Source organism: Anopheles merus, chromosome 3R, assembly GCF_017562075.2.
Source record: "Anopheles merus strain MAF chromosome 3R, AmerM5.1, whole genome shotgun sequence".
NCBI lineage: Eukaryota > Metazoa > Arthropoda > Insecta > Diptera > Culicidae > Anopheles > Anopheles merus.
The window spans coordinates 6,373,929-6,385,908 of NC_054084.1; the positions used below are offsets into that span (position 1 = coordinate 6,373,929).

Here is an 11,980-nt window from a genome sequence, read left to right on the forward strand (position 1 = left end):
CAATGCCAGAACGAAAGCAACATCTTCCACGGTCGATAGAATCTTGTCACGGTTACGCTTATTTGTGTTTGTGCAGGTCAAGAGAGAGAGAGAGAGAGAGAGAGAGAGAGAGAGAGAGAGAGAGAGAGAGAGAGAGAGAGAGAGAGAGAGCAGCTTTGCAGTGTTGTCTAATAACCAATTCCTAAGGCTATTCCGGTTCGAAGGACCAAAACGCCATTCGTGAGCTCCTGCTATCAACCATCCTTCATCTCACGGTAGAGTATCGCTCGATCGTACCGGACACATAAAAACGTTTAATGTGCGTTCGACCTTTGTGCGTGTGTGTGTGTGTGCTTCGAAAAAAAATATGATCAACGTTCCGAAATCCATAATTAGACCTCGGAGATGTACACGGTTCTTCGTTTTCGGACCTTTCGGGCCTGTTCTAATTGGTACCTACTGCTGTGGAGAAACGCCTCGCGAGAAATTGATGCTCCGAGCTGAACAAAACATGTCTTCGAAATGTCCTCTGCACCGACCGAATACCCTCTAATTATGCACCTTCAACGACGGTGAAATGTTTTGAGCTGACCGACACCGATGACGGGGGGAAGGGCCAGTTTTGGACAGATGCCATCTCCCTGGTTCGGTGTGGCGCCTTTATTTAACATAAACGTATGCGAACGGATCGTCACCGTTTCGTTCTATCGAATCGGTTTACGAATAGTTGAAGCCTTTTCCCACTAATATCACGCTCTCTTTCTGTTCTCTTCCACCCGCAGATGTTCCGGGAAGAACCACTGCAGCTTCATCTTCTCGCAGGATCACCCGTTTGCCGTCGTCTGGAAGGAGGGCACGGTGCGCATCAAGTACATCTGCATGGACGGTAAGTCACGTCGGTCGGCTTTTGAAGAGTTAATTCCACTTCCTCGTCCGCTACCGCCCACTCCGCCGCCACCGCGGTTTGGGAGATCTGTGGGACACACGTACTTCGGCAGAATAGCTGGCGGGTAATTTTGCTCTCGCCGGCGTGCATCTTACCGGCGCCGGTGTATATCCGGTGCCATAATTTATGCCTAAATAGATAATGGGTCAAAAGGCTGTCATTATCGTTCAAGCTGTGCGGTAGGAGTCTTGGTGTGCCCGGAAAATGGGAGCCCGATATGAATTTATTAGAGTTACTCGTTGGGGAAGTTTCACTGACTGTTTCGTCACACCAAGGGGACAATGTTTAATTTGCTGCTTCCGGGTAAAAAATAGGCCGAATGTTTGTAGAAAATGCTACCATGCTCTCATGCTGATTTTGTATGGATAAAACGTTGCGTCATTTTAAGTTTTGCATTCATTGCTTCGCTTTTATATTCAACGCCTCGGAACACATGCATGCATTGTGTTTAGGCACAATGAATTTCCACGTCATACGCCATTCGAAGTGGCAAACTTGGCTTTTGTCGCTTTGTCATATCACAAGCTAATCGACCATTCCAAGCCAAAAATAAACAAAATATAGAACAGAAAGAAAAACCCACATCTGCAAGATTGGTACGCATGCGAAACGCGGAACCCACGCACCCCACGCCGCTGTGTCTCCCACGTGTTCCTGCCCTTGCTAATGCTAATTCCATCCATTAGGCACACACACACACACACAGACAGGTCGGGAGGAAGACGGCTGGCGTACATGCCAAGGTCATCCGGGTGATCTTGGGAAGGGCTTCCAGCGGCAAGCAAAACCTTTACAAAACCGCCTTCGGCTACGGCTGGCGTTGCCCTTGACACACGTACGCCATGTCGGGATGTCCTTTTCGGCGCCGCGGTGTCTGTGTGAAAGCCGCTTGCTCATTCTTTGTGAGAAGTAGCTCAACATTGGGGTTTTTTCGCTGCTTGTAGGGGACATGCCTGCGTAGGAATTGGCTGTATGGCAGAGAACAACCCCGCAACTGCCGACTGCTTTCGTAGGTTGAAGCTCCGTGAAATAGATTTCATGTCGCAAAACCCAGACAAAGGCACAGTGGGGTGTGGGTTTGCAACAGGGAGGGTGTGATGTTTTTTTTCTTTCCTTTCGGCGAGGGCCTAGGGATGGATGGAATGTGTTTGATAGTGTTTTATGTGTCAATGTTTATAGGATCGAAGCGGAGGACCCCTAGAGCCGGTGCGCGCTACGCGCTAACGGGCCAAAGTTTGTGAGGCGCGCATACTGTGCTAATGGTAATGGGGAATGGTTCGGCTAGATAAGACCGAACGAGGGAAATGGGTGGTGGTTTATCGTGACCGTCTGGGAAGCGGAGTAAATGCCCCATGAAAGTGAAGCTTATTACGAATTTCTTTTCTCATTTCGTTCAGTCATTGCTTTCTTTGTAACGGGGAGTTCTAGCGAGCAGCTTTAAGCAGCGCATTAACAAAAATATCCATCTTTTGAAGTAGAAAGAAAAACCCGCTTCCAGTTAGTGCTGTTTTATTCACAATGCTATAAAAATCTGTGGTGGGCTGCTCTCTATTGTGTGGGCTTCTTCAAATTGGTCCACCGGTTTGGCTATATAATCCACTTAACGAAGATGGAAATGGATTTGGTTGACGTGCTGCACACTACTTACTTGCACGAAACCGCAAACCTTTATCCTCCCCTTTTCGAGCAAGAAGAAGCCCCCCAAAGAGCGGGCAAATCGAATCAATCGAAAGAAGCGCAATAAAAAAGAAGAAAAAAACAACGGACGGATGCGGATAGAGTCCGATATACGCGCTCTACATCATCGACCGTTCAGCAACGGATCCGGATTACGATGGGCCCGGTCCGAGCGGCGCTGTTGGTGCAAGCGTGAACATTAATGCCATAAAAACGACGCTATCGTTGATTGGCCATTTTGCCGGAACGGCTGCGACGTGAGCGAGCGTGACCGAGGTTCTGATGATGGCAGAGCGGTGGACCGTTGTTGGACCGTTCTTTTTCCCCCTGCACTGATAGACGTATCGTACACGGGAAGCACGCTAGACAGAATGTGGAGGAGATCGAGGCTGGAAGCGTACATCGAGTTTTAGTAGCCGATGATGTAATGGTGTGTCCTTGGGACATTGGTATCGGTGACACAATCCGCACCATGATGAGGCCCTCGTTAAGCCTCGTTCGTAGTTGTTGTTGTTCTTGTGCGAAAGTTTTTGGGCAAAATTCCGCTGCCACCCGTGATGATGTTTCGCGTCAGATTTCGCGTAAATCGTTTTTATGAGGTCATCCACGGACACGGACCGCTCAACTGTGACCGCTAATTGAGTGCACAAGTTAGCGCAGGTTAGCGCATACCGTTCGGCATCGGCAAGAGCATCCTCCCTCTCTTTAGCTAAGCAAAACATTCCAAACTCTTGATAAGAAATGTTCCACCCCTCGGGGAAACCTGAAAGCAGCATCTACTATCGAGTTCACCCGCCCGCTGAACTCGCAGCATGGCCAATAAAGTGGAAAGCCATTATGATGAAGAGAGCAGCACTTCGGTTGGTTCGATTGCGGGAGGATGGAGCTTGTTGGTGGTTTATGGCACAATGCAGAGCCCATTCATTATCCAATGCAAACAAAACATTGTCTAATAAGTGGCAAACATTTCGGCGGTGTTGGGGGGAACAACTTTCCTACCTTCTTGCCGTTTTCTGATGAACGTCTGGAAAGTTTTGAACCAACAATAAAACATACGAAAGAAACTGCTTCAAAGGTTTTCTAGTATCGTTCGCACGTTTAGACGCGACGGCACGAAATGAAACGAGCATCATGCCGGGTATTAGGTGATAACCTTTTCATCATTGCAGGCTCTTTGAAAAGTGTCCTTGCATTACCCATTATCATGGTTTTGTTTGCCAAAATCACAACCTCTCCTTCTTTAGTGCGGGTTCAATCGATTTTATCGCAAGGGTGTTGTCTTTGCTGACGATCGAAAACGGGTGTAAGAGTAGGGCAACTACACCGAAACCATGCCACTACTGTTTACCTTTCCCACATGTGTCCCACCGATTTCGGAATGGATGGAACGTGGCAGCAAGCGAGAGCCTTAAGCTAATCACACGCACACGAACGCCGGCTCATCGGGGTCGCAGGCAGCACCGGGTGAAGCGGTTTGTACGAGGATCAACGCAAACACAATCATTTTGGCCAACGGCATAATCTCTTCGTCAGTGCCTGTGAGCACCGCATCCCCGGGGCTGCTACACGATGGTTTGATGGATGAGGCTTAAGCTTATCTTCATGAGCCGGATGGAAAATGGAAAGAGAGAGAGAGAGAGAGAGAGAGAGAAAAAAACGAAGCAGTTCTTTTGAAAGCGTATTTGATTAATTGGTCGTTCGGGGTACCGCTGGTGCCGTGACCAGGATACTAGCATTTTTGGCGCTTTTTGGGCGCTCGGGTGAAGGAAAAAAAACGGAAAAAGAGCGACGACGCCATGTAACAGATAGCTGTTAGTAATGTCCTTGCCCAGCATGGTGACACTTGTGACACGAGCAACGAAAGCATTTTGGGTTACAGTTCAATCGTTCGCAATTAGCACCCTTTTAGAGAGAGAGCGTGAGGCAGAGAGTGAGATGTTACTGATCCGTTTTTTCGCTTTATTCTTGTTGCATCTGCTGACTGATTGTGATCGAGAAAAGTAACAAAAAATTGTGAAATAGAAACGAATGAGCAAGGTTCGACGGGCAAGTGTTAAACGTATCGCACTTCCTCCTCATATCCTTCTCTTCTCTCATCTTTGTATGGTGTTTCCCCTGCGATGTTGCAATCGTTCCCTCCAGGGACGGGGAATTATTGTTTGGTTTGGAATGATTCCATTATCACCCCGATACATCTTCTGCAACAGCCGTGCGTTGCAGTTTGTGAACCCTCCCTATAGATGCAGCAACAATGCAACCTAACATCCCCTGTGTGAGATGAATTTATTGACGAGCTAATATCCGTAACATGTGGCTAGATGCCTTTGAGCTGTGTTGTTGTGGTGGTGATGAAGGCGTAAAAGAAATGAATGCACTTTTCCAAAAACAACACCAACCAAACCCATAAGGGGAAGCGGGGGTTGTATTGGGCAAGTATGGTGCGTTAGTTAGAAGCGTCATGTTTCCTTTTTGGACAATTTCGTGGCGCCGTGCGGAGGCAGAGGACGCTTCGGTGCAAAATCCCGCTGCTCGGGATTAAGGTGGTAATGTTAGACAAATCCTACACGCTCGTATTACCCGATGTGCGAATGAAGATTGCTAAGGATTTGGCAACGAAATCCCAATAATAATATTTTGCATTTGCCTTCCCGCTCCGGCGGTTGGCTGCAATGGGGCGGCACGCGAGAGCTCACTCCCGGGGAACGAAGAAATCATACAAATTTATCGTTTCGAGCTGCTTTCTGCAGCCGCTCATGCACGAAACAAAGCTGAAGTGAATTCCAAAAGCAATCGCTCGGTTGAGTTTTGGGTGGTGAAAAACAAGAACCGTTTCCCAAAAACCTACCGTAAGGCTTCCCACCCAGCCAGAGCCCGGTCTAATGTGCTTGTGCTGGGTGACGTTTCGTAACGCAAATGTTGAATTTACATTTCGGGTAGATCGGGTCTTTTATGTTCACTTATTTGTGGTGCGCTCTGCCATTCCGAGGGACGACGGTGACGCTGATGGTCAACGACCAAGGTCATGGTTTCTTTGTTTCTTTGCGCCGGAAGCATGTCAAGTGAGAAATGGCAGTTGGAATGTTTGTTTGCAGGGCTTTTTAGGGCAGCGTGCTGAGGAAAACTGAGGCAGCAATGGGCTTTTTTGGAATTTCCCTTAACGGGCGAAAGTGTGCGTTTGTGAAAAGCCTTACCATTAAACGCCATTCTAACAGCTTTATTCCTGTTTTGATGCTCAGCAACCGACCCCAGGGGAGGCCACGAACCCCTGCAAAGTTTACATGCCTTGTTTTTCTTACCTCCCTACATTCAGGCGCCCATGTTGGAACAACAACCTTGTTGTGGAGCATTTGTTTTTTCATTCCATTTCGCCAACAATCTCAATCGCTCGCCCTCGGGTTTGTGCCAATCGCTTACGCAATCATTGAAAATCGATAAGCGACTCGGTGCGTGCGGTAATGATGGCAGGGTCGCTTTTCATGGCTGCGTGGCCATACGAATGGTCTGGCGTGGCATCGATCTTCTTCGGTCGTTCAGGATAAAAAGGCAGAAGGTATATGCGTTGTTGGTTTGCGTTGTTAGATGGAGCGTTGGAAAGTAAAAATTATACCCCACGGGTTTGCAGTTGAACCCGCCACCGGAGGCTCAGCGCTTGTTTGTGTGTTGGTGCCAGTGTGAAAGATACAAAAACATGATTTTTTTTGTTACTTTCCCTTTGCTTGCCGGAGCAGTTGTTTTGCAAAGGGCAAAAGTTTACGGAACACGCTGTGACGGGACCTGGACTGTTTACACAGTAACGCCATTTAACGCACAGATGGACAGCCGGCAGCCGGGTGTTTGCTACCGCTAATGCAAAATAGGCTGGATAATATTTTTTAAAAACAGTTTCAATGTGTTTTTTTTCCTGGTTCCACAATCCCCACCATCCGACCGGGCCCGTCTTCATTTTGCGCACTCATTATTCAATCAACGTTTCGGAGATCAGAAATCCGCGTGGGGGTTTCCGCTATTTGCCTAATGAAATTGACCCTTCGGCTAATGCTTTTCTGATGATCTCTTCTTGCTTGGAGAGTTGATTTTTAAAATTAAAACATTCACCATCAAGGGTCGATTTGTTTGTTCGCCTTATTATGCTAAACAGAGAGATTTATTGAGACCTTCTGTTCAAGCGAAGGGTATGATACAAAAAAGGTGCAGAAAGTGGTGGGTAAAGGGATGCGCTGTATTGTTTTTTGCAGCACCACAAGCTTAGCTCGCTAAGGTTGAAACTTTCCGTACCGTTGTCTTGAAAAGTGGATTTAAGGCAGGTGCAGCTTGTGCTAAACTTGCTAACAAATGCTGCTGCACTTTACTGTGGCGTTGTTGTGTGGTTTACAATCTCTTTCCTTTGCTGAGCGCGAGACGATTCGTATGCATTGTTAATGAACAAATAGATAGCAAAGGATGAATGTGGCGGGATGAAAAAGAAAACTTTTCCAACCACGATAGTCCACTGGGGCGCTGCTTTTATGCAAACGAAACATGCATATTGATGATGAAACAAGAAATCAGAGATGAGCTAATAATATGCACAACAGGGTTTTGTGAGCAGGTTTTTTTTTGCTAATAGTGTGTTAGCTGCGCTTTGGAGTAAAAAAATAACCATTTTTCAAATCACCTTCACTCTTCGTGGCTGGCCACCCAACACAGCCGTGCACTTTAATTTGCAGACGGAACAAATCGTCACACATGTGCCTGTGATGCGATTCGATTTGTCGACTCAAATCGGATCCCACACCGTTTTCGCCCCTGATGTTCGGTTCCCCGGTTCCGCCCGGTTCCTGGTGGACTCGGTGCCTATCTGTGCCTATTATTGTTCACCACCCTTCCCGCTCGATTGAACTCTGATCGGATCGGGCTTCCCCCTTGGAATCGATAAAAGGTCGCCTTTTTTTGTTGCTGTTGAATTGTTGGTGAATTTCGTTCCAGTTTCTCTCTGTGGCACTGGCACAGTGTGGCTCGTGTCCCGGTCGCGTGCATGTGTGTGTGTATGGGTTTTTAAGAGCCCTAGAGAAGGGTGAGTGTGTATGCACGGATTGCATGCCGCAAGGGAGAAGGATATGATATGCACAAAATAATGCGCTTTCATCCCGACCGTGACCTCGCCCCGGGCTTATGAGCAATGTGTGTATGTGTGTGCACGATCTGTTAGACATAATGTTGCAAACCTGGCAGGCATGTGCAGAACAGTGGGATAAGGTTAAAAATGGAAAAAAATGTTAAACTTCTTTTGATTATTTTCTCAAAAAAAAAAAAGCATGATCGTGCAAGTCTACGCTAACTTCAGTAATTTTTGAAACAAAACAATAAAACTATTGGGGACAAAACAAATCAAATGTCAAACCATTATCAACTGTTCCCACAGTTCCACTCGTGTACTCGCCGTAACGCTCGTTTGTTGCATTCGCTGTTGCACTTTGGCGACCTGTCAAGACTGCGTGCCACACTGCACAACGTGCAATGCCAGTCGTTCGATGCATTTTGTTTGGAGAGGCACGTTTTCCGGCACCACGAACCAAGCACTCACTTTGCCCGTTTTCTGCAAGTCAGCTGACAAATATTTGGTCGGCGAGCGTGTGGCACCGCCACGAGCAAACGGATATAGAGACAGAGAGAGTAGCTTTTCGACCGGATGGTGCATCGGAAGCAAATCGGAATGCGAGACCCTTCCACAGTGCGAAACTGTGCGGTCAATGAGCGTCCAGAGCAACGAGGACATATAACGATGACGATTGGAATCGGATTCCGGCTCTGAGGGGAGCGACGGCGAACGGTGATTGGAAATCACCGGAGCGGCATCGATGCGATGCAAGATTGATTATGTTTTCCGCTGCCTGGCCGATGGCCGATGGCGCAGTCGTCCTTGTTCGGTGTCTTCCGTTCACGTGGCCAGGGGACGTCGGGGCATTTTGGGTTTGAAAGGTTCGCTTCCTTTTTGCTGCTGCTTCTGCTGTTCGCTCTGTAGTTTGAGCATGAAAGCCACATGTACACACAAAAAGGTTAGGCTGCTCGGGACCCTACCACACACGGGGAACCGTTGGTTGAGTTCGAAAGAATGATTACTGGACGGGTGGCATGATTCTCACATCCAATGATCCTTATCGTGGGGATGGAACTCAATGTTTGTGTGTGTCCTTTCTCTAGCTTACAGCCAATTTGTGCACAGTAGCACGATACAGCGCGGTTCGGTAAGGATATGAGGTAAAGTTTGTTTTTGGTTCGTCGTCATGAAGCCATAATACACACGTGGTTTCGAGTTGCCAAGTGGTACGATAATTGTCACACGACCTGACAGCTGGAACTCCATCCCTCCATCACAGGTAATTTCCCACTGCTTTCGCCGGGAACTTTGACAACGTCTCCGATGCATTATAGCGTCTGCCCTCTTTCGCCCCAACATTTTCCCCCTGTTAAAATGAATTGATAAATGATGTATTTTTCCGCCCGAATGCATTCCCGACCCCAAACAATCCCTTCAATGCTAAAAGCTTTCCCCTGAGAAAACAGTAACAGTTCCGATCGTACAGGAATAGGCAAGACATTGGCTTGACCCCAAACGAAAGATAATCGATGCGCGCTTGCGTGACAGTTGACTGGCAGCTCGGGCAGATCGAGTCGTCGAAGCCGTCAGCCGGTCGCACAGCACACAGGCTGAGAGATATGATAACAGTTACAGTAGCAGTTCCGGTACGACATCTTCCGACGCGGAGATCGATCGATTATCGGAACTGGGTTGTCCGGGTTACACATCTGGCCTGCTCTGGGCTGGGCGATCCGATAAAAACGGGACGGCACCGAGCGGCTGATGACAATTGAAACGATAAATTGGTTAATTGAATAAAATTTATCGACTCGATAATGTGTTCTCCCTGTGCTGTTTTTTTGCTTGTCCTGGGCACTCACTAGCCGTTGGTTTGGGTGTGAGCTTGGGTTTTTATTACGACATACCAAACAGGCACAGACAGCAGACACAAAACAATATTTGATAAACATAAAATATGAAAAAAACAAAAACGGAACTGCTGGTGCGTGTTCTAACGACCCTGCATCGTTTGTGTCAGCTGTTGCGTTTTGTGTTACGCGAATGTCTGGACACATACATTTCACAGTACATAATTGAGTGACCAGAACGTCACGTTTCTCGTCGGTTCAATGTTTTGGAAAATACGCCCTTTGCGAAAGCCAACTTGAGTTGTGTGTGCGGCTTTCGAAACCGGGTCATTGTCGTACTCGAACTCACTGTGAAAATTTTGCCAGGATGCAGCGGAAGAACGAACCGTGTATCAAGCGAGCCAGCAGTCGCCCGTTGGTGATGGTAGCGCTTGTAATGGCTAGTGTTGTGCTGGGCAACGCCCGAGCTCATCTAACCGCACCGGCTGCCAGTTGCTACAACGCGTCCACCGTGCCGGACTATCTGTGCCCACCGGATGTGGCTCGGTTGCGGCTCGAGCACGACACGTCCTGCACCCGGTACTACGTCTGCGAGAACGGCAAAGCGACCGAGATGTCCTGCCCCGGGCGACGGTTCTTCAATCCGCGCACGCAAACCTGTAGCCGTAGTGTACGGCCGTGTCAAACCAACGCCCGCACGCTAATACGACACGTCGCCGAGTGTCGGAAGGAAGGGCGCAATGGGACCGCTGCCGGGGACATCTGCGGGCGCACATTCGTACCGTATCCAGCGGTGGGCCACGCAACCAGTGTGCTCGTGTGCAACGTGGACGGCTCTGCCTTTCTGGCCCACTGTCCCAGGACGCCGACCGGGCTGCAGACGGTGTTCGTGAACGGCAAGTGTCGGGTGCGGCAGGCAATGCGTGGCCGGCACAAGTGGGCAAAACTGTTGCAGTGCCCAGGACGCTATCCACCGGATGGGCCGGCGGTGTCCATCAATCGTGCCCGTGCTGGTATTCGGCCGTTGGATACGGTGAGCGGTGGTGCGAAGGGGGGGGAGCGTTTGCTTGAACCATACGATGCTAAATATAGAAGCTCCGGGCCGGGATTGATTTGGAGGTAGCGATGAAAGGCAGCAAACCACTAGATTGGACGAAGCGGATTCGAGTGGGAAGGTTAGATTTTTGACTTTGATGTGGTCAGGTGAATGTTCGGAAATTGAATATAAAATGTATCTACGAAAAAGTGCAATTCTGGAAATCATTTATTAACAGATTTTTATGTTGGAATTGCATAGCATTAGCGAATGCTTAATTAGGTAAATGATGATGTTAATGACAAATAAAAGAAACTAACCATGAATTGGAGTAATTCTCTGCTTAATCGAAAAATGCAGTTCAGGAAAAGGTACCAAATTACGAAACACGAGACACTCTCTGAGAGGAGCCTAACCCATAAAACCCAAAACGCTTGATTATCTGTTAAATTCGATCCCATACACCTACAGTAAATACTTTGCTACACGTTCGTATTGACAGCAACGTGTAGTGTTCCAGTTCCAGTACCACACGTGCTACACCGTATCGACATGGAATGGGTGATGGAATTAATTCTCACCTTCGCGTGAAGTAAACCAAATACGCTAATGCGAATAAATTACACGACGATTGCCGGTTTCATCCGAAACCGAGGCGTGCGGTTCGGTGCTGAATGAGTATGTGTGTGTGTGTATATGTGTTAGTGTAAATGAAAGCCGCAAAGTACGTTTTGTTGTGATTGATGTACTCGCTGGTGATTAAACATTAATCTCTACATCGGCTGACGGCTGCCACAGTAGATGGATGGATTGCTAGATGGATGGATGGATGGATGGGATGAATGGATGTATCCGGCGTGACACGCATCCACGTGTAGTTGATAAGCTGTGATCAATTTATAGGTTAGAATAACCCGTTTGCTAGCAAAATCATAGTGTTGTGCTTTATGAACCTTTTGTAAAGATTGTTTCAATGAATTTTTAGTTGAAGGGTCATTCGATTCTCGATTTGAATATCCATAGATTCATTTAATCTAAAAAAATTCATGTATCTCTTAAGAGTCCTGGATTTCTCAAGATTGACGAATGTCAAGCGATGTCACGAATGTCACGAATATCAATGCACAAAATCACAGTAGAACGAGAAGTGGGATAACCTTTATATAGAGATGTTAGAATGTATAATGTTTCAAAAATCGTTCGGAACTAATGAATCTTTGAGATCCATAAAAATCCTTAAGGAATCTTTGATGCATCATGAATGTAAGAGTTTGAGCTTCAGATGCAAAGATTTACTTTGAAGATTCATTCAGATGAGGGCCCATCTCTAATCTAAACGCTTTGCACATTGTGCTGATTCGACAAACTGCAGTATAATATGTTCTATAGTACCCTGGAAACTAACGCGTTTGCTA

At 47.4% G+C, this 11,980-nt stretch overlaps 1 protein-coding gene across 1 annotated transcript in view; it reads left to right on the top strand.

The window, feature by feature from the left end:
• Positions 1 to 11,980, top strand: part of LOC121596236 — a 69,931-nt gene that overhangs the window by 37,053 nt on the left and 20,898 nt on the right. Inside the window, exon 4 of the mRNA XM_041921000.1 lies at positions 762 to 865. Coding sequence (XP_041776934.1) covers positions 762 to 865 — 104 coding nt within the window. The remainder of the gene's footprint in view (positions 1 to 761; positions 866 to 11,980) is intronic.